Source organism: Primulina tabacum, chromosome 2 (genome assembly GCF_025594145.1).
Source record: "Primulina tabacum isolate GXHZ01 chromosome 2, ASM2559414v2, whole genome shotgun sequence".
Classification (NCBI taxonomy): Eukaryota; Viridiplantae; Streptophyta; class Magnoliopsida; order Lamiales; family Gesneriaceae; genus Primulina; species Primulina tabacum.
Window position 1 is genome coordinate 6,484,922 of NC_134551.1, and position 27,565 is coordinate 6,512,486.

The 27,565-nt window shown below is 34.1% G+C and overlaps 4 protein-coding genes across 8 annotated transcripts; 3 read left to right on the plus strand and 1 right to left on the minus strand.

Annotated features, from left to right (window-relative positions):
• The first annotated feature begins 468 nt into the window (after nt 1–468).
• On the plus strand, nt 469–2,152 carry LOC142528351 (threonine synthase 1, chloroplastic-like). Its single transcript, XM_075633395.1, has one exon. The coding sequence runs from the start codon at nt 559–561 to the stop codon at nt 2,035–2,037; it is 1,479 nt and encodes a 492-aa protein (XP_075489510.1). The 5' UTR covers nt 469–558; the 3' UTR covers nt 2,038–2,152.
• A 199-nt stretch (nt 2,153–2,351) lies between these two features.
• LOC142528369 (uncharacterized) lies at nt 2,352–5,944 on the minus strand. Of its 4 annotated transcripts, none has more exons than XM_075633419.1 (6): nt 5,792–5,944; nt 4,714–4,793; nt 3,916–4,029; nt 2,982–3,102; nt 2,785–2,902; nt 2,352–2,695 (listed from the first exon to the last, which is right to left on the minus strand). In XM_075633419.1, exons 2-6 carry the CDS (start codon nt 4,721–4,723, stop codon nt 2,642–2,644), a joined length of 417 nt encoding a protein of 138 aa, XP_075489534.1. In that variant the 5' UTR covers nt 4,724–4,793; nt 5,792–5,944; the 3' UTR covers nt 2,352–2,641. The 4 variants fall into 4 exon arrangements, with proteins under 4 accessions (XP_075489534.1, XP_075489528.1, XP_075489542.1 ...); XM_075633413.1 differs by having other exon boundaries at nt 2,982–3,108; nt 5,792–5,943; XM_075633427.1 differs by lacking the exon at nt 3,916–4,029 and having other exon boundaries at nt 5,792–5,942.
• Nucleotides 5,945–8,016: 2,072 nt separating this feature from the next.
• Nucleotides 8,017–14,186, plus strand: LOC142528387 (mitogen-activated protein kinase kinase SIPKK). 2 transcript variants are annotated; one of them, XM_075633436.1, is made up of 9 exons: nt 8,017–8,314; nt 8,424–8,508; nt 9,123–9,257; nt 9,811–10,035; nt 10,116–10,298; nt 10,495–10,715; nt 11,159–11,204; nt 11,289–11,387; nt 13,825–14,186. In XM_075633436.1, the coding sequence occupies exons 1-8, from the start codon at nt 8,214–8,216 to the stop codon at nt 11,376–11,378; spliced, it is 1,086 nt and encodes a 361-aa protein (XP_075489551.1). In that variant the 5' UTR covers nt 8,017–8,213; the 3' UTR covers nt 11,379–11,387; nt 13,825–14,186. The 2 variants fall into 2 exon arrangements, with proteins under 2 accessions (XP_075489551.1, XP_075489549.1); XM_075633434.1 differs by having other exon boundaries at nt 11,289–11,383.
• A 2,933-nt stretch (nt 14,187–17,119) lies between these two features.
• LOC142528393 (diacylglycerol O-acyltransferase 1A) lies at nt 17,120–26,910 on the plus strand. The gene is made up of 16 exons (XM_075633441.1): nt 17,120–17,684; nt 18,310–18,390; nt 18,662–18,735; nt 18,849–18,924; nt 19,527–19,594; nt 21,068–21,191; nt 21,743–21,841; nt 22,341–22,442; nt 22,525–22,661; nt 23,770–23,851; nt 23,963–23,983; nt 24,107–24,169; nt 25,182–25,229; nt 25,335–25,397; nt 25,762–25,815; nt 26,321–26,910. Exons 1-16 carry the CDS (start codon nt 17,253–17,255, stop codon nt 26,423–26,425), a joined length of 1,629 nt encoding a protein of 542 aa, XP_075489556.1. The 5' UTR covers nt 17,120–17,252; the 3' UTR covers nt 26,426–26,910.
• Nucleotides 26,911–27,565: the final 655 nt, after the last annotated feature.

Consider the following 27,565-nt stretch of genomic DNA (forward strand, 5'->3'; position numbering starts at 1 on the left):
TCAAAATTACAGTGTATAGTCTCTCATTATTTCTTATAATTATATTTTGATCCTCATTTAAATATAAATCAAATGAATTATAAAAAATATTATACAAGCAAGCAACGCTTGTGTCACTGTATTAGTATATATCATAAATATCCAAACACAAAAATGGGGGAAAACGACTTAAAATATGAAAACCTGACCCTTGAGGCAAAAAAAAAGTGACAGCCAGAGCCTAGAAAGAACAAGCATGTATGATTGTATATTATATAAATAATATTTCAATCCATATAATGCAGAATAAATTTAATAAAGATGTTTCCCACCCTCTAAATATTATATTACTTTATAAATATTCGTATAATAATAATGATTTAAACGAGTGTATATTTTAATTTTTTGTCACTAAAATAAAATATGATATACTTTTAAAATATTTAACACGTGCCATCAATTGGTATTTACTTTATTATATGGCCAATTGGCCAGCTTTTATATGTGAGAAGGCTCCCTCCAACTCTTCACTCCGCTGCTCCGCCTCCCTCTGCCACCGCCTGCCCCCCGTTCTGACACATGGCTGCCTCTCAACTCTTAAATTCTTCTGTCCTCCACCGCCGCTTCAAAGCGGTACCCACTATGAAATGCACCGCCACACCGTCGGTCGCTTCTCCGCCGTCGTCCCCACCGCCACCTCCACTCACACTTCAATTCTCCGCAAAGTACGTCCCTTTCACCTCCATATCCACGAACGTTCCCACCTTGGAATCGTACTCCCTCGACGAAGTAGTATACAGGAGCCGCGACGGCGGCCTCCTAGACGTGCAGCACGACATGAATGCTCTGAAGCAATTCGATGGCCAATACTGGAAGACCCTTTTCGACTCTCGCGTGGGAACCACCAAGTGGCCCTATGGCTCCGGCGTTTGGTCCAAGAAGGAATGGGTCCTACCGGAACTCGATAACGACGACATCGTCAGCGCATTCGAGGGAAACTCCAATCTTTTCTGGGCCGAGAGATTCGGCAAGAGACATCTTGGGATGAATGATTTATGGGTCAAACACTGTGGCATTAGTCACACCGGCAGTTTCAAGGATTTGGGCATGACTGTTTTGGTCAGCCAAGTCAACAGACTGCGGAAAATGAACCGTCCGTTAGTTGGTGTCGGCTGCGCTTCCACCGGAGACACCTCAGCGGCCCTCTCAGCCTACTGCGCGGCCGCCAATATACCATCTATAGTCATATTGCCCGCCGACAAGATTTCCATGGCCCAATTAGTTCAACCAATCGCGAATGGTGCGTTTGTGCTCAGCGTTGACTCAGATTTTGATGGTTGTATGAAATTAATCCGCGAAGTCACAAATGAGTTACCCATATACTTAGCTAATTCTTTGAACAGTTTAAGATTGGAAGGTCAAAAAACCGCAGCCATTGAAATATTACAGCAATTCGACTGGCAAGTTCCGGACTGGGTAATTGTCCCTGGAGGAAACTTGGGCAACATTTATACATTCTACAAAGGCTTCAAAATGTGCCAAGAATTAGGCCTAGTGGACCGGATTCCAGGGCTTGTTTGTGCTCAATCCCACAACGCAAATCCATTGTTCTTACACTACAAATCAGGGTGGAAAGAATTCAAACCAGTAAAAGCCGAAACTACCTATGCATCCGCTATACAGATTGGTGACCCTGTCTCCATCGACAGAGCAGTCTATGCTCTCAAGAATTCGAATGGGATCGTGGAGGAAGCTACAGAGGAGGAACTAATGGATGCAATGGCGTTGGCAGATTCAACAGGAATGTTTATTTGCCCCCATACCGGAGTAGCCATGGCAGCATTAATCAAGCTTAGGCGGGATGGCATTATTCATCCGACAGATAGGACTGTTGTCATTAGCACCGCGCACGGATTGAAATTTACAGAGTCAAAGATTGATTACCATTCCAAGGGGATCAAGGAGATGGCCTGTCGGTATTCGAATTCCCCGGTGAATGTGAAGGCGGACTTTGGATCAGTCATGGATGAGCTCCAGAAGTTCTTGTCAAGATGTTGATATCCTTGCGTTTGGAATTGAACTATTTGTGTAGTATGTGAATTTTGATGCTAAATTCTGTGTGATTATGTAAATTTACAGTGCTTCCAATTAAACAGGGCAGTACTCAGAGGAAGTATTATATAGTCTAAAATATAATATAATTACAGGTTATTATAAATTAATTTTAGATTCTTTTTTATTAATAAAAAAATTTATAACAAGTTTATATTATTTTAAAATATTTTATTCCCACAACAACAAAGATATACACATCAAGATAATGTGCATTAATGTATTGTATAAATGGGTATTTCAAAAAGTAAGAAACGATCACTAAAGAAAAAAAGTTCATTACTCAATTACATGGTACAGATAACAAATACTCACCAGAAGTGTGCATTACAGGCTTCGGAAATTTAGGATTAAATGCGACATGAATTTCCTGTCAAACTTCTGTAATCTCTAGCGAAGACGACACCAAACGACACATATTTTGTTTGTGTACACAAGGGGTTTCGGCCCCAAATATTTATATGTACGGGTGTGTAAAGTATATGAACTCCTATATCCATGCTTGTAACAACCGTTTGAACAAATGGTAGTAAAAGTAGTGACTCCAAAGCTAGACAAGCAGAATAATGGTGATTATGAACAATAACACGGAGCACGCCAATGCCTGCAAAACAAATCCCGGTCTCAGGTCTGTCTGGGTTAGAATTAGATGTCACAATAGATTCAGATCATGTTGAATAAGTAACGACCCACAGAAATTGCGGAAGCAGCAAGCCCAGCCCGTTCCCTGGGATCCTTGTGATAGTAATTTCCGAAGTATAAGATTGTAGCATAATACCACATCACAGGGCATAAAAAACCAACTAGAAAACTGAAGAAGGAAAGAATGAAATTATCGTATCAGTGAGAACTGGAGAAGGCCGTATAATAAAAAATAAGATTCTACTTACGAAAACCATCCAATTCCACAGCCAAAGCATGGAAGAGGTTTGTCGTATGTTCCTACTTGAGAGTTTTCGTCATCTCTAATTAGAGCATATCTGCCTTTTTCCCGGTCCGCAACATCCACAGCTGGTCCTAGGAAACATAATTGTGTATCTCATATGTTGGTATTAGATACAATAAATTACAATACCATCATTTTCTACGCATAACAAGAACAATAGAGGTTCATAAATAGTATCTGCTAATCAGGTGAGAACCGTGGAACAAGACAGAAGTATTATCCATAACCCATGTGAATTTAAAATTGGTTGTAAAGGTTTCTATGAAGCTCTAACAAATACTAGAAAAACACAGAAAAAAATAGGGAAACTAAAGACACTGGGGAGAGAATATATTAGAAGTTGGATTACAATAGAAAGATATGTCAGCAGCATAAGAGAGGAAAAATAGGATTGTGATATTCAGTCTGGATAACGAGCACAAGAAGTTCAATACATGACACCCTGCTGAAATAGGGACCTGCACCCTGGATATGATATCTCCCAAGTAACAATCCAGAGAACAAAAATAGATTAACATAATCAGAAGCTGAGGAGTATGCTCTGAAACAAAAGAAAATGGTGATTGGGAAGATAAAAAGTACGTGTGTAGGGTGCAGTCATGGAATAATGCCTACGTTATCATTTCCAAAAGCTTCATGACAAGCTAGATCACATTTAGAACTAGAGTACGAAGATATTTATGGTCCTGTGTGAACAACATTTACAATTAAGGGTGGTGCATTTATGGAATAACGCCTAGGCTATCATTTCCAAAAGCTTCATGGCAAGCGCTAAATCGCATTAGAACTAGTCTATATGATATTTATGGTCCTGTGTGAACACAATTTTTCGATGATAATAAGGTAGTTTTAACTTTAATGACAAACAAAGTTGCTACCTTTAAACGTGGAATAATATCGAACTGATGGTCTGAAAAGATCGGATTGCTTATCTGAAACTGAACTGATAAGTTCGAGGTCATTTCTACCCTTTCCCTCCTCAATAGTAGCATCTGTTACACCAAGAAGTTTTTCGGTTTATTCTCTCTATTTCTTTTTTTTCTTCATCTTGCAAATCTTAGTATTTCAGAAGATATTGAAGTTTCCCAACAGCCCCAAAATTAACAGCCAGATAATATATCTTCCCACAACTCAAAATGACACATATTTCTCTCTGACAGTCATGATGGACATCTAAACCAGATTAAGTTATAATTGACAATTTTTTGCTGCGGCTACTGAGCATTGAAGTTCTAAAACTTCTGAGATATAATGCAGTTGTCTTTAGTGGATTTCAATTTTAGCTCATGATAAACTAGTAGAAAGTATTAACCAATGTTAAAGGGTTCAAAAAATAGCCAAGTGATTTAGGTCGCTATGCTCTTCTTTTGCCATGGTCAAAATAGGTGGTTCACAGCTAAAATTCAAACACATATTTACATTGATTTATAACTCAAAGTAAGGGTTTAAAAAAAAAAAACCATCAAACAGAAACGTTACCAGACCTAGTGATTATTAGATACTTCTGTGTTTTAAAATTTATGGGCTTCTTTCTAACCCTTATCATAATTTTCACTTTACAACGTGAGTAACCCCTATCGGTGGCTCAGAAAATACTTAGAAAAACAGACAAGATGCAGATATTCACATGCAAAGTTACGCATTCAATGTAGGGACAGAAAGTAAAACTAAATTACTCTGATCCATGCGAATGTCTCCAGAGGATTTATATAGAAGGACCTGGAGATCCTACCTTCCACAGTCACGTCTCGGCTACCTGTTTTAGAAAGTTAATGGAACATCGACGTTGTATAATTATAGAGTTTTACTATGATTTAACAAAAAGAAAATGACAGGTTGAATGGACAGGGGAAGGTAAAATGCATGACAAAAGGACATTGAAACAACTTTAAGTCAATAAAAGTCCTACCTCATTCTATAAGTAGGTAAACCAAACATAGATGTAATGTATTTGGTTGCATATGACAAAGAGACTTTACACTATGTTTTGTCTAGGATTTTGTTGAGAAAAGGGCAAAAGTAGAGCAAAACCACTTAAAAGTGATTGCCGTAACAATTTTTTCATGGACACAATAATGTAAAAACATAAACCGACATATAACTGGAGAAGGTTTGATAAAAAAAAAATTGTAAAAAACTTTTGTTTCCCTATTTCTTCAATAGATTCATGATTCAAACATAGTATCAGAGGTTCAAAGGTAAAAAGACGCCTCTTAGACCATATGTATAACACAATCGCACACATACAAATACATGCACATTACTACTGATAATTATATCATCTATTAATACACTGATTAACATACAATTTGAGTTACTATATAGGTTTGCCAAATGAAGGAAGCCGGTTGATTTCACCCTATCCCATAAAAAATTGCATCAATAATTTCACCACAACCAAAACTAAATCCGAAGATGGTTTTACTATGTTCATACCAAAAAATAATTAAATGCTCACCAAATAAAAGAAAAAGAATCATGTGCACAAATCTCAAACACACTCTTCTATCCTCCTTGTGTGGCAATACTGGAATCCTGGATCATTGATTCCATGAATGAAAACACGTAAAATATTCCCCCTTTCAGAAATTAAATCCCTAATTTCCTTTAAACCCATTAAGTCAAAACACGAAACACACTAAACCCAACAGAGAAAATGGCGCATTCAAACCAAAATTCAACAATAGCAAAACAAACATGGGATAATCTAACCTAAAAAAATCACAAAAATCAATAAAATAAACTGGAAATTACCTCGGAGCAGAGAGAACTGGGAATTGTTTTCATGAAATGATTTCGCAGATTAAGATTTAATAGAAGGAATCTCTGATGAATTGGCATGTATTCATAGTGTCGACGACTTCTTCCATGCTTCACAAATAAGCAGTCTACGCACTCGAACCGCCGGTTTGTTTGTTTCTTTATCTTATTCCCTTCTTTGTCCTTTTCTTTAATTTCCTTTTTTTTTCAGTTTCTTAAATAATATTTTATTATTTAAGTTTTAGTAGTTATCAAAATTTATTAGCACTAAGAGTAGGTCTCTTGTGAGATGATATCACAAATTTTTATCTGTGAGACGGGTCAATCCTAATGATATTCACAATAAAAAGTAATACTCTTAACATAAAAAATAATAATTTTTCATGCATGACCCAAATAAGAGACTGTACTCGTGAGACCACCTCACACAAATTTTTGCATAACAATAATAAGTTTTTCTATGAGACGTTGTATTGGTAAAATATATTTAAAGCTATTAAAAGAACTCAAATACTCATATTTATTGAGGTTAAATAATCGTTTTTATTTGATAGAACAATCGAAACGTGGTGTTTGAACTTTTGTATAGTTTAAAAATTTAAGTTACATCGTCATCATTAACTATAACTTTTAGTAAATGAGCAAGCACTTAGTCCTACAAACACATGCAAACATATATATATTGTATGTATAATACAATATATAAATGTTATGTTTTACTTTATATTTAATATATATATATATATATAGGAAAAGACTCCTTTAGGACTTCAAAATTGTAGGAAAAGACTCCTTTTCTAATCCAAAAATCAATTTAGTTGAGTTTGGGAAGTTTGATTTCGACTGGACATAATTCGCTTTTTAAAAACAAAGTATGCCTAATCTAAACAACAAGAAAATTTTTGGAAGTCGTTTGCTTTAGGTATGTGTCTTATTTCAATGAAAATTTATGGAAAAAAAAATTAAAAACTTCATATTTCAATTTTGGGTGAGAGAAAATTACACGCTCATTTTAAATAATACACCGGAAATAACGTTTCTGATGTAGCACGGTCTTGACTCCCGATTCATTTACATGTCTGATTGAATTTTGGGCTGATAAGATTGATGAAAAACTCACCGGAAGTAGAAGATCAAACCGACTTAATCGATTATATCACAAGATCATTGCAATAACTATGCTGATTCTATTGAATCAGGCAGCACCTCAGAGCCATGTTATGATCTTGTATGGGTGCGAGGCACAAATTTGAAAGACGAACATAGTACATATTTTGTTTGCTGTAGTGGGGTTGAGAGTATTAATTGCACTGTGGGTTGTCTGAGGAATTTTTTAGAATTTTCCCCTGTTTATAATCCAACGTCTTTTTTATTATATATTTTCTTAATTTGATTATTCTCAGGCTTCTTGATAAATTTATTTATAAAAATTTATTATTTCTAGTTCTCTTGCTAATTTTTTTTCAATAGAAATATAATTTTCTTGGGCTCAATATAAACAAAAAATATTTTTGTTTCCTTAAATTTATTATATAACAATGTAGTTGGACCAATATAAAATCGCTAATTATTGGGGTTGTTACCATATCGATGAGGATGATTCATCTTCAAAGTTGACATTTTGAAGTTCTCATTGTCAAGAGAAGCAAAATTAGTAACTCATGTACTGAATTATCTAAATAGAATTTATGAATATTTATCAAATGCTCACATTATTTATAAAATCTTGTTCATTATTCTCGTTACAATAGTAAGTTTCCAAACGAAGTTTCTCAAAATCAAAACTCATCAAAAATTTTATTCAATCAATCATGTCATAATAAAAGATAGAATGAGTTGACTATGTTATCAATTGAGAAATAAACTACTTAACAATTTGGTTAGTATTTTTATATTTAAAACTGTAAGACGAGTTTTTTTAGTGGTCATAGTGTATTTATTTGATTTTTTGGAACCCAAAATATATCTCTTTTTTTTTAAACCCTCTATTTTTCCTTTTGTTTTTCATGAAAAAATAATTTATTTAAAAACAATCTAAAAACTTATTAAAAATCAGAAAATTTTAAAATTGATATGTAATTTTTCAAAATTTTCTTTTTATCAAGAGTAGTTATGTTTAATTGATGTCACATGTAAGAATTAAAAAATCATTGGAGTACATGGTAACGAAAGAAAAGTAAACGGGGGGAGTGAAATCGAATATATTATAATCAGTCCCACCTATCAATTCGCTGTCTGGGTGAGCATGAGTTCGTGCGCCCACTGGTCTTCACCTAACGTGGAAACGTTTTTGCGCGAAAGTTCTTTGATCTTGCCCAAATCCAGATACATAGTGTTGGAGAAGGGGGGAGGAAATCGAAGCAAAGTGGTAAAGAGATTTTGGGCATAGGGAAAAGTTTTCCACCATTGAAGAGGGATGAAGAATGAGGAAAGAAAGAAAATGAACAAAGGGGCATTAGCACCTAAGCTGAAGCTCTCTCTCCCACCTCCAGATGAAGATTCTCTCTCCAAATTTCTGTACGTATGTTTATTCAAGGAAATTTGTGGGTTTATGGTTTTGATGAACTGGGTCGGGACTTCTTTAGTTTCCTTTACTGACGATGATCTGTTGCTTTTTTGTACGCAGAAGCGAATCGGGGACGTTTAAGGATGGTGATCTGTTGGTGAACAGAGATGGCGTTCGTGTTGTCTCTCAAAGCGAAGTTGATGCTGTATGTCTCTGCCGTTCATGAGTTCATTGCTTCTCCGTTTCGGTTCTTGGAGAGATTTTTATCATTTTTCCCTTAAAAATAACTTTTTTGGCTCCGTTGTTTAGTGTCTTGGGAAGTTCATAGGGGTTTTGAAGTAATGAAAATTAGAGAACTATCGCATTGTTTCTGCGTTAGGCCATTTCAGTTCGTTTTGATTTGTCCAAATGCATGTTGATTTTGTCTGTACTTTTGATCAGAGTCTGCTAATCGTTTGCTTTTGATTTGACGAGTTAATAAAATACTTGTGTGATCGGTTAATATGACAAGATATCCTTTGTGCTGTTTTAACTTAATTTATTATTTTTAGGTGCATACAACTTTGAAGAATTTAAGTTCTTTCATATTATGGATTTTCGATGAATGTGTGTATGGTGAAATGCTTTGCGACAAATAAGCGATTTCATATTTTTGCATTACATTATATTGCCATTGAATGTTGATATACTGAATCATCGGGCTTATTTCGTGCTTTTGACTCTTTTGTTTTGCTGTCAAGTAGTTTCCAACAGGTAGCTGAAAGTATAGAGAAGATATTGTAAATGCATTTATTTCCGTGTACTTGTTCTCTTTTTCAGCCAACCTTAATACAACCATCAGATAACCAGTTGAGCTTAGGTGACTTTGATGCTGTTCGAGTTATTGGTAAAGGAAATGGAGGCATCGTACGCTTGGTGCAGCATAAATGGACTGGGCAATTTTTTGCTCTCAAGGTATTGTATTTAAACTGCAATACATGATACTACCCGCTACTTTGTTTTCTGTATTTAAAGAACTGGACTCCGTGTCCAGAGTTGTCTTTTACTTTTTCTGTAAATGCTTTTAGAGTAATTTGCAAAGACGTGGTACGGCGAGGTTATAAGGAAAATAGGAAAACTCTAGCAGTGCCAATTTTATAATTAGAAAGTTTGATCCCCTTTCGTCAAATTTTTATTTATTTGGGAAGTCAACAGTGCATAAGTTATTAATATGTTTAACAGATTTTTGGATAAGAAGTGATGTCCAATGGGGTTTGCTGTATCCAAGGTTTGAAACCTGGTCTCTACCCCTATGGGGAGAGGGCGAGAGGCTTATGCCACTCGAACCACAAGGGTGGTGTCATTATGTGGTTTTTCCGCTTACACTTACAATAGGCTTCAAAATTGATTATGATCTATTTGATCTCCATGAATTTTCTTAAAATGAACTTATTTGCAGTAGATACCTTCACATTGCGGAACCAAACCACTGATGTTGTTCCTTTTGATAACATCACTTAAAATTCAGGTTATTCAAATGAATATTGAAGAATCCGCTCGCAAACATATCGCACAAGAACTGAAAATCAATCAGTCATCTCAATGTCCCTATGTTGTAGTTTGTTATCAGTCTTTTTATGATAATGGTGCAATCTCTATAATTCTGGAGTATATGGATGGAGGATCTCTTGCAGACTTTCTGACCAAGGTTAACAAAATTCCAGAACCATATCTTGCTGCAATTTGTAAACAGGTGATACATGCATTTTAATTTTCAATCGTCAGTTGTGAAATCAACTCGAGTACTAACTATATCCTGTCACTCCAATATAGGTACTCAAAGGCTTGTGGTATCTTCATCATGAAAAACATATAATTCACCGGGACATGAAACCTTCAAATTTATTAGTAAACCACAGAGGTGAAGTCAAGATCACTGACTTTGGTGTCAGTGCAATACTGGCTAGCACATCTGGTCTGGCAAATACCTTCGTTGGCACTTACAACTACATGTCTGTGAGTAATACCCTCCTCATCCAAGACTATATTTAGTGATGCTATTTTCTCGGATGATTATCTTTATATTCTTGCTGTAGAATTACATCTCTCATTCTGCGATTGAATTTATCTAAGCTACTTTGCCCTGCAGTTTTTGTGCATTACAATTCCTCAAATTCTAACATTTAATATGCACATTTGGTCTTGTTATTAGCCTGAGAGAATCCTTGGAGGCAGGTATGGTTACAGTAGCGACATCTGGAGCCTTGGTTTGGTTCTGCTTGAGTGTGCAACAGGAAGTTTCCCATACTCACCACCACAGCCTCCTGGGTGGACCAACGTCTATGAGTTGATGGAAACCATTGTTGATCAACCAGAACCACGCGCACCTTCTGATCTGTTCTCTCCAGAGTTTTGTTCTTTTATTTCTGCTTGGTAAATATCTTACTTAATATATGTTCCCATAATCGAGTTTTTCCATGATGCATAGTCAATCCCTTTTATCTCAAATCTGTTTTCTCTTCTCAATTTTGTTATGACTAAATGAAGTTTAAAACCCTTAAATACTTATTTGATACTGAAGTACCATTTAAAACTTAATGTTTTAGAGGTGCTTTTACAATATCTTGTCTTGGGAATCATTTATGAGCGTCTAAATTCAGTTTACTCAAAGGGAAACTCTGTGCAGCAGCATTGCGATCTCTGCTGGGCCTGCGTCTAAATTCCTCTTGTTTACAATATAATTAGATGTAATTTTGTACTTGTTCAATAACAAGATATCATATGTTGTTTTCCTTATTCTATTGTTTCTCTGTGTACCCATGTTTATTGGATTTATCTTCTGGTATATGTAATGTTGTTTTATCGAATTTTCTCAGTGTGCAAAAAGATCCTAAAAATAGACTGTCAGCAAACGAGCTCATGGTACTTTACACTTTTTAAATTTAATCATAATTATACAAAGATTTTTGGGTCCCCTGTTGATCGAATGTATTGTAAAAAATCCAGGCACACCCTTTCATCTCTAAGTTTGATGATCTTGATGTGGATCTTGCTGTGTACTTCACCAGTGCAGGACCTTCACTTACCACACTCTAAACAAGGTTCGTTATGTGGTCTTATTTTGAGCAACTTTCTAACAAGTTTTTGCAGCAAACTGGTGTTTAAAAAGGGGGTTACGGTTGATTCTTGAACAATTCTTTATAGCATGTCTAATGGATTGATCTTCACATACTTAAGGTCCTGTTCTGGAATCTAGATAGGATGTGAAAATGGATTAGCCTTTTCCTTACGCAATCTTGGTACCTCATCCTCTTCTCTTCTTGGCTTCATATCGGCTGCAACACAATCAGCTGCCTAGAAACAAAACTGATAGTCCATTTTCTGGTGAAAACTATGAGATGTAGAACACATAAAAGCTGAAACCAATTAGGTGCAGTTCTGATATATTTGATCCATGCTTGGTTTTATTTGATTAATATGGTGGCAACATGCCTTAATGTAGTTTATCCAGTACATTTCTTTCTTCATCATTTAATTTTTGGCTTCACCTCTGTGTCTAGATGTTTATCAAATTTTTAAATAATTGTATTATGCTTTGAAATTGGTTTGATCATTTTCATCAACACCATTGATTTATGGATGCTGGCAAATTTCTCGTAGAATAGAATCCTATTATGAATTGATATGCTAAGTCGTTATCTGTATTTTTACTCAAACCATATATTTATATGCAAGTTTTAATTTCTCTTTGTCATGTGGATCAAAATTAATTTCATTGCATATAATTAGGGGTGAGCACTTGGTCGGTTCGGTTACCGACCGAACCGAATTAGCGATAACCGAACCGAACTGAAATATTTAGTCATAACCGAACCGACCAAATTAATTTTCATAACCGATGAAAACCGAACCGAATTAAAATCGGTTAATTCGGTATTAACCGATTAGTTTTTTTAAAAAAATTGTGATTTAACTTTAATTATATATATAATTTTTATTGAACACTGCAATATACACAAATGCACAAAAACATAAAATCACACACATCACAAATGTATAAGTTTTGTTTGAACATAATTAATACATATTATATCGATTTTAAAATTAAAAATTAAAATATATATAAAAATTGATAAATAATAAAAATTTATTAAATAATAATATTTATTATATCGGTTAATTTTGTTAACCGATTTCAAAATGTTGAAAACCGTAACCGAACCGAATTAACCAAATTTTTTTAATTTGAAAACCGAATTTCAGAAATAACCGAACCGAATTTCCGAATTGGCTCTGTTCGGTCGATTAATTCGGTTTAACCGAAATCTTGCTCACCCCTACATATGATGATTGATCTAATATAGTTTCTTATGCATCCAGAAAAAAATAGAAAGAAAATCTAAAGTTCGTGATTTGGGTGAAATGCACATTTGTAAAGGTTTTGCAAGTGAATAAATAGTGATACATCATTATGTTACCATGCTTGCTTAAATTCACTTAAAAAAAATTAATTGGAAAAGACAGAGGTGGGGGGGGATTAAGAACTAAAGATATAAACTGTTTCTTAGGTCTTTAGTGGACAGTCTTTCCTCCCTATTTCTACCACCAAAGCAACGCCTAAACCACATCTCATTGTTCGTCCTCGGCCAACAACCACATCACATTGTCCATTCTCAGCAAACTTTTATCTGGGGAGATGAGATGCTACCCTAAGGTAGTATCCTAATCATGTATCTAAGGGTTCATATTTCAACACATGAGTGATATTAATGTTGATAGTGCTGATATAGCAAACATGGGTCATTTGATTTAAGATTAAGGCAGTATCCTTATGGTAGATTGAATTCACCTTTTTTGTTTATTATCTTCCTAAACCTGGTGTTCAACTTTTTGTGAGACAGACATGTATATATCTTTATGAATTAACTCCTGATGAGAAACTGAAATTCAATAAAATGAGCCAGGAGAATGGCCTTTCCCATTTTAGAAATTATGAAGTGCATGTGACGCCCCGGGCCTGCGCAAGCGCAATTACACAGTGGGCTCCTGTAACAACAATTATGTGACTGTCTTCTCTTTGCGAAAAATGTTTAACTCAAGTCCTTTGTAAGCCATTATAATCTCTTTTAGAATTCATTTTCTAACCCACATAGGACATGGGGTACTACAATGTACACATTAACAATGTTGCCTTTTTTTTATCAATGTAGATTTGTGTTAGAGATGAGAGGATGGCAAGACAGTGAATTGAGTAAGAATGGGTTTGGTGCCATAAATTTCACAGGAATGGTAGTTGATATTTTGCGAATTTTGGTTTAGATGCGATATTGGTGTTGTGATAGATGCCACTGGAATTTTTTTTATGTTAGTTAGGCAATAAGATTGTGCTTGTTAATGTATTAGGTGATCAGTTAATAAAGTTTGACTTTTGAGGTTAAACTGATGAAAGTATTGTTAACATATCTCACGTCGGATATCAATATTGTTTCTGAATTTGTTCGCTTCGTGCCTTGTGATCATATGTTTTTCTTTCAATCTGCAGATGTAAGGACATGACATGCCAGAAAATGGAAATTTTCAGTTGCAACTCTTGCTGCATAAGTCGATACATCAGTTTTCGTTGCTTTCGAAAGACGAGCGAGCCTTTTAATGCCAATGGCTCGGAAATCTTCAGTTGTGTACCATCAGTCCCCAGAATTATGGCTCAAATTGAACGAACTGCATCTGTGATATAGAATTTAGGACTTCATTTGTGATTTCAGAATATTTATTATGGGTTTGAGTTGAATTGGTTGCTGATCTTGCCTGCTTGTCCCAGAGATGGTTGAATTATTTCAAATATATTTGTTTAATTTTTAGGAAAAACTTTTCGAACCCACCTCAATAAATAAACACTATTTCTCATTTTTCTTCTTTGCCTGTAAATCTCATTTTAACTCCTTTTCATATGGATCATGACATATAACCAATGTCTTTAATCATTTTTTCAAAAGTAATTTATTATATATTATTACCCAAGGAGCGTAGGTGGGGGCTTTATATTTGTGTGTGTGTGTGTGTGTGTATATATATATGTGCCAAATATAATAAAAAAAAATTTGAGAAAATATTGAACTTTACATTTATATTCTTCGTTTTTTAAATGATGAATTATTTAAAAAAATTCAATTTCGCTGCCCATAATGAAATTTCTAGCTTCGTTCCTGATTATTACGTTACATCCATCTCTTCAAAAATAAACTATTTTCAGAATTTAAGCCAATTTTTTTTATAAATAATACTTTCTTTATATGATTTGACATTAAATTTTTTATTTTCTCAAAACAATTAAATCATTTATTTTTATTTCTCAAAACATTTCCAAAATATATTTACCCAAAAACATTAAAAATTTCAAATATATTTTCTAAAATATAAAAATATAATTCACCAAAAATTAATATAATATAACGAAACAATAGTTGTCAAACGATAATATTATATTAGAAATATGCAAGAAGAAAACAAAAACGCTTGAAAAAGACAATCATTCCATGTTATTTGTACGAGGAAAACTTTTCTAAAATCAGCATTGTGCATGGTGTCAATTGGTGAGTATCAGGTTGGGTTGATGCACACTATTATTTAAAAACAGTTCAACTTGAACTTCATTCGAACGTGAACTAAAACACATAATAACAAAATCTCCTTTGTAATTTAAATTTGAAAGTCAAATGGGTAGAAAATTAAATAAAAAATGTACAAAATATTATTAAATTATGAAATTTATGATATAAACACACAATAATTTTTTTTCAAATATACAATATATAAAATATATGCACTATTTATTATATATATATATATATATATATTTAAAATCTTCGGGTCGACCGGTTGACCCGAATACGATTATTTTTTGGATCAGATATAAGGGCCAACCCGACCTGAATGGAAGCCGAAAGCCCCAAATTTGATTTTTTTTCAAGTCGAATCGTATCGAGTTGACATGTCAGATCCGATTTTGACACCCCTGTTGTACAACAATAAAATCATTTTGTTTTTAATCGAGATTATCGATAGATTTGGAAAATTTTGGTATTTGGTGTCTCAAAAATGATTATATCACCGTCTGGTGGTAGGCATGAGGTTGGACCTCCACCTAAAATTTTTGGGTATCCATTTTGTTTTCTAAATTTAATTAATTGTCGGGTATTCAAATATTTGAGTATTTTCCATTGGTAGAAATTAAATAGTTATCTAGCCTAACAATCCATATTTGTTTTGGCAAACTCATCAAGTCTTAGGCTACAATTATTGAAGCAATTAACTATGAATTTTGAATCTTTGACCATATAATTATGCATGTGTGTGTGAGTTTTTGAATTTATTTTTGGCTTCTCCAAACAAGCATGAGCATGGGATAACTTTGACTTTTATTGGCAAAGTTTAGCCATACTTTCTTAATGCACAAGAAAATATTATGTTTATTTTGTCTCTACAACAAAGTATATGATCATCAAAAGCAATAACATGCATAATATTGAGTGTTTGTCGTTTTATAAAAAAACTATAAAAATTCAAGCGCAATATCAACTTGGACAATTATTGTACTTCAATAATTCCTCTCAATAATCACACTCATTGCAATCCATGAGAATCTGTGTCTTGTCTCTGATAGCGCTTGTCGATTTACTAAAAATATAACTAATGGTAACAATACAACTCAAATATTTTACACTGCGTGACAGTTCAAACGTTACGTTTTTGTAAATTTAGAATATAATCACTAAAAACTTTAAAAATAAAAATGCATTCATAACTCAACACACAATAATTAGTTGTAATAATTTATGAATACTGAGGATTATATATATGATGATTATGTCATTTATTTTAAATATAAATGAAACTTTTATGGCTTGTTTGTTAATTCGATGGGTTTTCAATTATGACACATAAAAGTGAATTTATCCAGCTTGGCATCACCTGTGGTTGTAAAATGTCTATATCAACCATAATATATATATATATATATATATATATATATATATAATATTAAATAATTATTTAAATAAATTATAAAAATTCTTATAAATAATCATATCCAGTAATAATGTAAATTATACGTATAAATTATACGAGAACCGTGTTATACGTATAAGTAATATTATAATTTATACTATTTATATCATATTATTATACTTAGCATATTTTATTAACTTGGGTTTGTCAATGTAATATCAATTTTTTTTTTCAATTTTACCTATCAAAATATTTGTCAACTTGGTAGAAACATACGGAATACTTTGTCAAGTATAATGTAGATGCGGACTCTGTCAACGATAAAAGATTTTTTTGCTCTTGGTTTAATCACTCAAGATTCAAACGGTACCCAGAACCATAGCTCGCTCAAAATCGAATATATTAGGAAACAAACTAATAGAGTTGTCCACATCTTAGTTAGGAATGCTTATTTCAATATTTTTAATGTAATTTCTACTTGCTTCTATCAATAATATTATCATGGACGATTATTACTTTTCAATCGAATAATGATGAATTTCATGGTCGGGTGATTTTTAAAAGCAAAAATTATCAATACAAAAAGAAATTAATATGGTATATATCACATGAGTAAGTTTCTTGTGAGACGATCTCATGAATTTTTATTTATGAGACGGGTCAATTTTACCGATATTCACGATAAAAAATGGTACTCTTAACATAAAAAATAATATTTTTTATAAATGACTCACAATAAAAGATGCGTCTCGTATTTTTACCATTAACACAAAACACTAGTATATATTATGTTAGGAATGAATAAAAACCGACTAAATCAAAATATTCCTTTTCATTCGAAGTATTTCCTAGTTTAGAGTCTCTTCATCATTGTCAGAGGCTTTACATCATACTATATAATATACATATCTCCCACGCGATCTCCAGAAATTTCTTCGCTCTGCAGTACTTTTTCTGCCACCTGCAATGGCGATATCGCCGGAGAGCTTGGACACGACGTCGTCCAGCGAAGACACCAATCGCCGGAATAATCGCTCTTCTATTCGACGCAGACTCGTCAATCGTGTTGCCGCCAAGGTTTTGCCAGAGTCCGATTCAAACTCTCTCGGGGCTGAGAGTCTCGGGAATGGTGGTGCTAATGATGTAAACCAAACTGATTTGATTGGTAATCTGTGTGAAAGAGCGGTGGAGTCTGCGGATGACACGCCGACAACTGGATCGGTTAGTGAAGGATCGAGCTACGGCAATGAGAACGAGGACGCGGTGAAGGAAAACGGAGAAAGTAGTAATGCTAAAGAAGTGGAGGCTTCGACCGTGAAGTTCAATTATAGACCTTCTGCGCCGGCGCACCGTAAACTTAAGGAGAGTCCTCTCAGCTCCGACGCCATTTTCAAACAGGTTAGCCTTTTCATTTCTTTCCACACCACCCACACGCTTGTATCTGTTTCCTCGAGGCGAGGCCGGAGCTACCGGTTTTGCTGTCATGCATTATTATACAAGTCTACATAGGTTATAGGCGTGAATACGCTGAACGTCGAGTTGTTTGTGTGAATACACTGTACGTGGGGATGAGCTATTTATTAGATTCCGTGCTGCAAGTATGCAACAATCGAGATACTAAATTTTTCACAGTGGAATCTTGCGGTGAATTATTTCTTGTGAACGAAGTTCATTATTTTTATTTGTTCCCGGAGTTGATTTGTCCACGACAGGAAGCTTGCTTCTTTTTTTGGTGTGCCTAAAGGAATTCACTTTAACCAAGGGCGTTTCCGTTTTTAATTTAAAACATTTTATGAGCATCATTTTTTTAAATCATCCTGCCTTTTCTGCTCCTTCCAGCATTCACGCTACTAGTGATCACTTGCTAGCAACAAGCTGATTTAGGCATGAATAACTCCGTGATTCAAATGGGTTTCTAGAACTAAATTATATCAAGAAGCTTACATTTTAATTTTATTATATACATAAGATAAGTTTCCATGCAACAGTTAAGTTACTAAAAGTAATCTGTATCTTGAGGCAGAGCCATGCGGGTCTCTTCAACCTTTGCATAGTGGTGCTTGTTGCTGTAAATAGCAGGCTTATCATTGAAAATTTGATGAAGGTATGTCTCGTTTGATTTAATGTCTCCTTAGGATAGTTTGGATATTAATGTGATTTTATGCGTTGCATTTTTTAAACTATATCCATTGATTTCATTTGCTGGTTGGAAATGTGTCCAGTTTTGTTGCATATGCATCAAGTTCTCCTGTTTGGATAATACTCAATATTCTTGCCCGAGCTTTGGAACTTACTTATGTTAATTATTTTGTTTAGGAAAAGATATTTTGAAACTCTGTCATGACATGATATATTTGTTTTCTTTTGACTTGCAGTATGGCTGGTTGATGGATTCAGGATTTTGGTTTAGCCCGAAGTCTCTTGGGGATTGGCCACTTCCGATGTGTTGGTAACATTGTGAACTTTCCTCATGTTATAGTAGGTCGATAATACCATTCAACAATTTGTTTTTTAATGGTAACTACTTTTTCTTTTTTTTTTTTTGTTTTTTTCTGTTTCCAGTTTAAGTCTCCCAATTTTCCCTCTTGCTGCATTCCTTGTCGAGAAGTTAGTACAACAAAAGTACATATCTGAATTTGTAAGTAAGACTCAGCTCTTTGTTCTCAATGTTCTTGCAGACGAGACTTGATGTTTGGCTTCTGTCCTTTCTGTGATACTTTTTTTACATTTATTACATTTAAGTCACTTAAGTGAATATCAGTAATCCAAAGATAATGTAAGTAGCGGAAATGTAATTGTGTTTTTCTGTTTGAATTTTGCATGAATCATCGCTTGAGTTATATATTGGCAATTTGGCAAAACTTACCCTGAACAAACCATTATGTTCTTACTTTCTTTTTTCATGAATCTCGGTGAATGTTTGGGCACATAGCTAGATTTTAATGATGTTTGATTATTTTCCGTAATCCATACGTGAGATACTCATCGAGTTTACTGTTCGAGACTAGTTTGGCCCATCATCAATTTTTATGATTGATTCAACATATTATGTCAACTTGACGTTTTGATGAATTACAAGTGCGTGGTGAAGGCACCTTAGATTTGTGATGCCGGATATATATAGTCTTTAGTGTTGTTTGGCTATCGTAATCAATGCAAGTTTAGCTGTAACTGGTGCTCACTAATGAAAGGACCTCGAATTTATTTTTGCTAGTTGTTGTTTAATTCAATTTTTTGCAGGTTGTCATTTTGGCCCACGTCGTAATAACAACTGTTGAGCTCGTGTATCCAGTTTTAGTCATTCTTAGGTTCGTTCTTGACCACTTCAAACTAGCCATTCCTCACTATCCCCTTTCTCTATTTCATATGTAAAGAAAAATGCCATATTTGGAATGAGAACTCGTTCTCTTTCCCTGTTGGTAAATAAATGACACGGGAATAATTGACATAAAAATGTTTGATATCATTCTATTGTTCAGATTGATTTCAGTTTTTATTGATAAAAACTTGAATTGGCTACTTTTTCTCTCCATTATGTTGCTTCGTACTCCATAAAAAATCTATGATCTTTCAAGTTGTTAAAATTGCTGAAGGCAAGCACCTTAGTTGCAAGGTGCACCTCTTTGTTAATCACACTCCTTGGAGCATCTTAAAATCTCGAGATGTTGTTTATCATGCCTTAATGTGCATATCTTGCACTTATGCTTTGCGGAACCTGACTGTAAATTGCCTTTGAAAACTATGGGCAGTTTAAATGTTTGATATTCAACTTTCCGACTGATGACACCAAGAATACGGCTACCATAAGTAATTTTCCTTTGAAAATGGTTTTCAGTATAGTATATTTTTCAAAGCCTCTATCAGATTATCTTTAACACCTGAAGCAATTACTAAAGAGTGATTTATACAGTCACATGATACTTTAGGTGAAGTAGCTTCTCTAGCTTTTAGCCATCACATCTATTTTTCGTTTGATCGATTAGTTATCTGTTCTTGTTAGCTTTTTTTGAAAACAGAAGAAAGAAAATGACATTAATTTATTAACCGAACAATTTTATATGAAGTAGATTAGTCTTTATATCATCATCAATCAATAAACTTACATTTGATAGTGAATTTTAGTTGTTCTTCATCGATTTCGGTTGTCGAGCTTACTTCCTACTCCCAGTGGTAGTAATGGCTAGCCTTATATGTTATTTGGCGGTCGTAAGGTTGTCTTGCACGAGGCAGTTGAAAGTGTTGAAGTGGATCTTTTCGAGCATTGGACATCGATTACGAATCAGTTGCAACAGGATAGATTCCGATGGTATAAACACAACTTCGATCAGAAGTCCAAAAAACACTTATCACATAGCTGACTGTCATTTAAAAAAAAATTATTAAAGTGTAGAAAAGATGAACCTAAATATTCAGCACTAGGTGATTCTTTGTGTGCCAAGAGGTCTTCAGTGGATAAGGAAACAAATTACAGTCATACGGCGGCTATAAGAAAGTGACAGTGTCTATATTCCATATTCGGCATATTATGGATGGTGTCAAATGAAACTGTCTTTGTTGAATTTCAAGTAGATAACCTTGGGTTTGAGCTTTTCATTTGATTTTGCAAGTCTCTTTTTAATGTTTGTTGCTAGAGAAAATGCCAAATATACATTCCTCAAGGACCGAGATAGTGAGAAAGCTAGACCCCATAAGAATAACTTTAAAATGTTGTTACTAGGTAGCTACTTGAGTAGTGTTAAGCACCAATTTGATTTGATTTTTCTGATTGTGAAATTGCACAGGTATGATTCGGCTGTTCTATCCGGTGTCACTTTAATGTTCTTTTCTTGCATTGTGTGGTTGAAGCTGGTGTCTTATGCACATACAAATTATGATTTGAGAGTACTCGAAAAATCAAAGGACAAGGTATGTTATTTCGTTTTCCGCCCTGCAGGTATTTGCTGTATCTTTCCATTTAGAGCACTTAACAGCTATTATGGGGACAATAAAGCTTCTTATGAGATTTTGCAAGAATTGAGGATTTTGATGGAGGGGAACCACAGTTGACCATTGATCTTGTTATTTTTTTTTTTAAAAATAGATGGATTGATCTAGGTATTAACGAAAATTTTATGTGTGAATAGGAAATTTTATGTATATTTTAGTCTTAAATCTATCACATCATTCCTGTTCGTTGGATGTTTGACTTGCTAATATCTGAACTTAAGCTTTATAGCGGAGAATTTATCTGATTATTTCGTTATTCTTAGTGTGGTCGCGGTTATTTTTTTGAACATTTTGATATACTTGATGGTGGTGTGCTCTCTATCACACACATGTACATGCTACCTACATATGTCCCCATACTTGGAAATGCACTTATGGACTATCAACTACTTTTGTATATTATCCAGTTGATTAATAAAAATGGAGACCATTATGTTTTTTTGATTCTAAAGTTTACTTCATGAAAATAGCGGGAGGCTTTATCCAATTACTGGAGCATGGATTACTCCTATGACGTTACTTTTAAGAGTTTGGTGTACTTTATGGTTGCTCCCACTTTGTGCTACCAGGTACATATACATGATATTTCAATTGATGATGCTGAATTCTGTTATTTATCAATAGTATGTGTGTCGGATCTAGAGATACGTCTGATTGAAGACAGAGACATGCATTTTGGCATGTGAGGGTTGTAATGTTATTTGGACACTTTTATGCTAGAGTTCAAAGTCCGTGCATCTGATATTTTTGAATTTTTTAAAGTCATAAAAGCATTCAGTTGGCATTCAACCCCTTGGATTTTGAACTTGTTATTTCAAGGTGTCATGCAATCCATATATATGAGAAGGTGTAATTATCTGATGAATAAACTATTTAGTTAAAAAGGAATATTGACCACGTGCTTGCTTTTTGAGTTCTACATTTCAATTTTGAATTCTTAGTGACCTATCTTTAGTATCTACGACGGTTTGTCTTTTGAGCCACTGATTAATGTAAAAGGCTCTACACGCTTTGTCACTGTCTTGGAAATAGTTATGCCTTGACTCAGTAAAGTATTGTTATTTGTAGCCAACCTATCCTCGTGCAGCATGCATACGAAAGGGTTGGGTGGTACGCCAATGCATTAAGCTGGTAATATTTACAGGGTTAATGGGATTTATTGTGGAACAGGTAATTTTTGTTTTTTCACTCTTTTACCTGGTTTTTCTAATTCAATATGATAGTGCTTTTACATAGTTTGTTTGTAATGCAGTATATAAACCCTATTGTCAAGAATTCTCAGCATCCACTAAAAGGAAATATTTTATATGCAATAGAGAGGGTCTTGAAGCTTTCCGTACCAAATTTGTACGTGTGGCTTTGCATGTTTTATTGCTTCTTCCATCTTTGGTAAGTTTCCATTTCTCAATTACGTATAATTTTGTTGTTGTTTTGTAATGGTTTATATATTCTGTATGCATATGCTTCCATGAGTGTGATGACACGTGGTCTTTGACTGTTTTGCTTTCGGGAAGTTGCTTGTTTAGATAAAAATTTCTTTTGATATGCAATATACGATTGTGAGTCTTAATTTTTTTTATAGATACGGTTATAAATTATGTATGGTTTTGAGACTAGGTGGAAGGTTTCTTGACAAATTGGGGAAAAAGTTCTTGCATAGTTTGGCAGAATATTGTGATATTACACATCCTACAGACACTACTCTGGTATAATGATCATTGAAAAGAAGTTTTTAAAAGTCTCCATCTATGGTTTGATTCAGTTACGCTCAAGACTGCTCTTTCTTCTTCATAAACCATCCAAGATCTCAAACACTTACTTCTTTGTTTCAAATATCTCGGAGTGTCTTCATACCAAGTATATGTGGCTCCGACTTGACATTTACCTGAAGTTTATTGATTTCTGAAAGCGAAGTTGATGCATGCCTTAAGACACATTGGAAGTTCTTATGTTACCTACAAACAAAGATTGAGATCATGTGTTGTAAGACTAGGCAAATCGAGTTGGAAAGAAAATGTACCTTCATGGAAAATTGATAGCTTTTGTTAAAAGTTTAGGTGCTAAGAGGACCAATGCAAGTCGATGCAACATCTTTTTCTTAGTTAAGTTGCTAAAGGTAGATGTGCATTTCAGCTTTTACCATGAACCAGCCAATGCCATGGAAAGTAATGTTTTACCACTATGATGGTTCAAAAAAAATGCTTGACAAACTTAAAATATCATAGGACAAGGAGCGTGTCGTACTATATTCTGTTCTGGCAAGTTCCAAAACTTCAGCACCAGGGAATCAAATACGAGTTAAAGAAGTCTTCTAAAGATTAAAAAAGTGGTGGGATGTTATTTGCATCTCTATGATTGGAGGTGGCAGACTTTGGTTTTGCATGACAACCTCCATAAAGAAAAAAGAGCACGATGTTATCTTGGCTAACCTCTTAAAATGTTTTGTCCTTATGGTTGCCTTGCTCTTATCATACTTACATGTAGTTTGGTGTTGTAGGCTAAATATACTTGCAGAACTTCTTTGCTTTGGTGATCGGGAGTTTTACAAGGATTGGTGGAATGCAAGAACAGTTGAGGAGGTAGAAATTATATGACATATTTTTCTTCCTTTTGAGATTTGACGAGTGCTTGTAGCTGATTAACTTCTGTCTTTATTGTGCATTTGGTTGCGCAACTGTTGCTACCATCAGTATTGGAGAATGTGGAATATGGTAAGCTGATTTGTTCTGATTTTCTTTCATTCATGAAAAATAGAACTAGTTTCTGTTTTGTTTCCCTTGTTTTATGATATCGTGGTTTTTTTTTGCATTGATTGACATTTTTATTTATTGTAGCCTGTCCATAAATGGATGGTCCGACACATATATTTTCCATGCTTGCGGAATGGAATACCAAAGGTGTTTCTTTTCGTTACCTTATACTGTTGCCTTAATAATCTTCCTTTGCATCAAGATGTTGATTGATTGATTAAAGCTTAACTTCGGAATGTGTTCATTTCTTGCTGTCTCTAGCATTAACTTTGAGTTTCTACTTTGTTTCTGTTCATACTTAATTACCTCTCACCCTTGAATGCAATAAATTAATTTAACTTTGTTTCATGCCATTAGATGTCAGTGGCTTGTTATGATAGCCCTTTAAACAAATATTTTGTTGGATAGGAATTGTTTAAATGATGATATTTATTCAGTCAATCTAAAATTACGATTATTGCAAAATTCTAATTTCCAACAAACAATTTTCCTAGTGGGGTTGCGTACATACTGATTTCGGATCTTGAGAGAACTGTTATCTTCAATCTATCGCAGACTATGCCCAGTTTGCTTCTGAAAATATTTCCACATCTCAATCTGAAGTTTTCTTCACGCCCAATCTTTGATTATCTTTATTTATCAGCAAGAGGGTTTGCATTATCCGTTTCCATTTTGGCATTGGGATCTATCAGAGTTTTAATTGGTTTTACATTATTCCTAGCACCATATCTTTTTCAGCAGATCAGACGCATATTCCATCGTGAAACTGATATTCCAGCCTCAGTTTGACTACATTTCAACCAGTAAAATGGTGAAATGCTGAAACAAATATAATGATTATGTTGGAAGTTCAGAAATTTATACGATTATATTTTTTAAAAAATGATTGAAAATGAGGAAAATTTGATTTTATTTTGGGGAATGAAAAACAAGATCGAGTGTTGAAAGTTGAACTGTGATTGCTTTCTCCAAGTTTCCTAACTTTTCTAGAATAGCACGGTACTTTTACTTCTTACGGTGTTGGATAATTATTAATCAATTTTATGTTTTTTACTTCTGTTCTTCCACCTGAAAGCAATTACAAAGAAGCTAAAATTATGTTACGCTTCATGGGTCCCCAATAGTCATGGTTCTAAATTGCCAATGAATCCTGATGCAGGTTGTTGCAGTTTTGGTTGCCTTTCTTGTGTCTGCTCTTTTCCATGAGGTACAGTGTTATTCGTCCTTTCTGTACCTTGTTTCATGAATCTTTGGAACTCTTTGTTCTGATTTTAACTTTCCAGTAGATGACTGTGTTTTGTTTGTTGGACAGCTTTGTATTGCCGTCCCTTGTCACATATTCAAATTTTGGGCATTTTCTGGGATTATGCTTCAGGTAATAAAATTCTTCACTTGATTCTCTTCAGTTTCTAGCAAGACTGGCTTGTGGATAAAGACAGGCTTCCCTTTGTCTTGGTTAGAATGTTCTTTTAAAATTATCCGTCTATCAGGTACATGATGTAATTGACTCCCAGGCAAATCTTTGATGTTGTGCTTTATAATTGGCGCCGATGATAACATATTATCTACCTATCTGGGTTTAACTTTTAAGTTTATAAATTTTTATTTTTCAACTATTCAAAACTTGGAGTTAGTTAAATCATTTGACTTGGGGTTTTCAAATATTCGTTTTTCAATTGGCCAATCTCCAAAAATGTCAAGGATGGTATGTAATTTGTTCCTTTTTTTTACTATGACAGGTTCCTCTGGTAATCGTGACTAATTACCTGCAAAACAAGTTCCAAAATTCTATGGTAAACTTTGTCTTTGCTTCATATTTAGGTCTATGAAGGTCCTTGATTTGTCTGCATGAATGTTCTTATGTTCCTAGTTTGTCAGTTTTGCTTATAGTAACTTTTATAACCAGTATGAGTCCATGGATTGCCTAACCTCTTGGACCACCAGGAGGATGCATTAAAAGTAATATGCTATCAAATTTAGAAATGAGAATTAAATGGTGGATAATTCTTAATTTTACTCACTGTTCTACAGTTACTGGGAGTGAATTTCTTGATAGAGAGTGTGTGGAAAATTAGGCTATGATGTACACAATTTCCGTACTTCCATAATTTTTCCACAATTTCTTAGCTTCTGGAGACAAACATTTAGTTTCTACAAGTTATAAATCAAATAGAGGACTCTGTTGTTTCAATTATATTGTGCTCGATCTGTTGGCATATATAATTGAAACAACAGATCTATTGACTTTGCTCTTTTTGTTAACCATTTCTCTGATTATTTTTATTAATAAAAATTCAGGTGGGCAATACGATGTTCTGGTGTTTTTTCAGCATCTTGGGCCAACCTATGTGCGTCTTGCTGTACTACCATGACTTGATGAATCGAAAAGCGAGTGCAAGGTAGGCAATACCCAGCAGCCCTTCAAAAGTAAGAAATCCATTGAACTATAATATATCTGTCTAGACAACTGGCCTGCATGAATGGAGATTAAGCTTCTTCAATTAATTCGTGATTGCCTACTAATGAAGTGATTTCCCAGAAGCTCCAAAATGGCATTCATCTTCAAGTAAAGTAGCTTGCGCGCACAAATTTTCAACGGGTGAGCACTCGAGAGTTGTCGGTTTGGTTTATGTATCATCTACATTTCAGAACATACAGTTATTAAGTAAATTTATGACTATTGGAGGAACTATAAAGTCGACCGCAGCCTGTGTGGCTTCTATTTTTACGGTATCTTTTTGAACTTGTTCCTTCTGGGGAATTCACATATCTTGTTTTTTGCTTAGATTTCATACAATCTGTGAGGACTGTGATCATCAGATTCCTCATGTTTTGTCAACTCTCAAGACTTTAGTTTTTCAATGAGCAGCTTCACTTTCCCAGAGTAAGATGATAAATAAATAATTTTGGTACATTAATAAGATACTATTTTACGGGAAACGTTTATATAACTCTATGATATTCTTTACATATCGCAAGTAAAATGATAAAATTAAAAGTAATTGAATATGAGTATATTGTAAAGTCGATGTTTTCTCAACTGAAATTCGATTTTAGCTGTCTATTGGCTGATTTTCCCGATTGGATTTACAACTTTTGGAGTTTGATCTAAAAAATTATGTTGTTGGTTATGTGTGCTTTCTTTTGCAAAATAGGTTTCCAAGCTGCATGTAATGTGCTTTAAGATTTATTAGTTGTCTTATATGTTGGGGTTTTGTACATTTAATTTTTATAATTTATAATATGACAAATTTGGAAGGTTTTAAGATTAATCAGTGTAAGATGTTTTATGGATCTGTATATCTGTGACGGGATGATTTGATCCATATTTTATGAATAAAAGTGATATTTTTTATTCTCACGAAATTGATTTGCACGATGATATGATCTTATAAGAATTTTTATGTTTATTTGTGATTATAATTTTATGTAATATAAAAGATATCAAATAGGTTTCAACAAAAAACAATAAAATAATTCAATATTCTCCATCGATTTTTTGGTATCTTGAAAATAGGCTTGTATCATGTTAACTTTTCCCCG

Bases quoted from the DNA above. Each gene is read 5' to 3' on its own strand.
- LOC142528351 (XM_075633395.1), top strand. From the start codon at position 559: ATGGCTGCCTCTCAACTCTTAAATTCTTCTGTCCTCCACCGCCGCTTC.
- LOC142528369 (XM_075633413.1), bottom strand. The intron at 3,109-3,915 runs GTAGCAACTTTG...TATGTTTCCTAG, and splicing joins ATATTATTCCACGTTTAAAG to GACCAGCTGTGGATGTTGCG. The intron at 2,696-2,784 runs GTGGGTCGTTAC...TTTGTTTTGCAG, and splicing joins TTGCTGCTTCCGCAATTTCT to GCATTGGCGTGCTCCGTGTT.
- LOC142528387 (XM_075633436.1), top strand. From the start codon at position 8,214: ATGAAGAATGAGGAAAGAAAGAAAATGAACAAAGGGGCATTAGCACCT. The intron at 8,509-9,122 runs GTATGTCTCTGC...TCTCTTTTTCAG, and splicing joins CTCAAAGCGAAGTTGATGCT to CCAACCTTAATACAACCATC. The intron at 11,205-11,288 runs GTACTTTACACT...TAAAAAATCCAG, and splicing joins TGTCAGCAAACGAGCTCATG to GCACACCCTTTCATCTCTAA.
- LOC142528393 (XM_075633441.1), top strand. From the start codon at position 17,253: ATGGCGATATCGCCGGAGAGCTTGGACACGACGTCGTCCAGCGAAGAC. The intron at 21,192-21,742 runs GTATGTTATTTC...TCATGAAAATAG, and splicing joins TCGAAAAATCAAAGGACAAG to CGGGAGGCTTTATCCAATTA. The intron at 22,662-23,769 runs GTAAGTTTCCAT...TTGGTGTTGTAG, and splicing joins TATTGCTTCTTCCATCTTTG to GCTAAATATACTTGCAGAAC.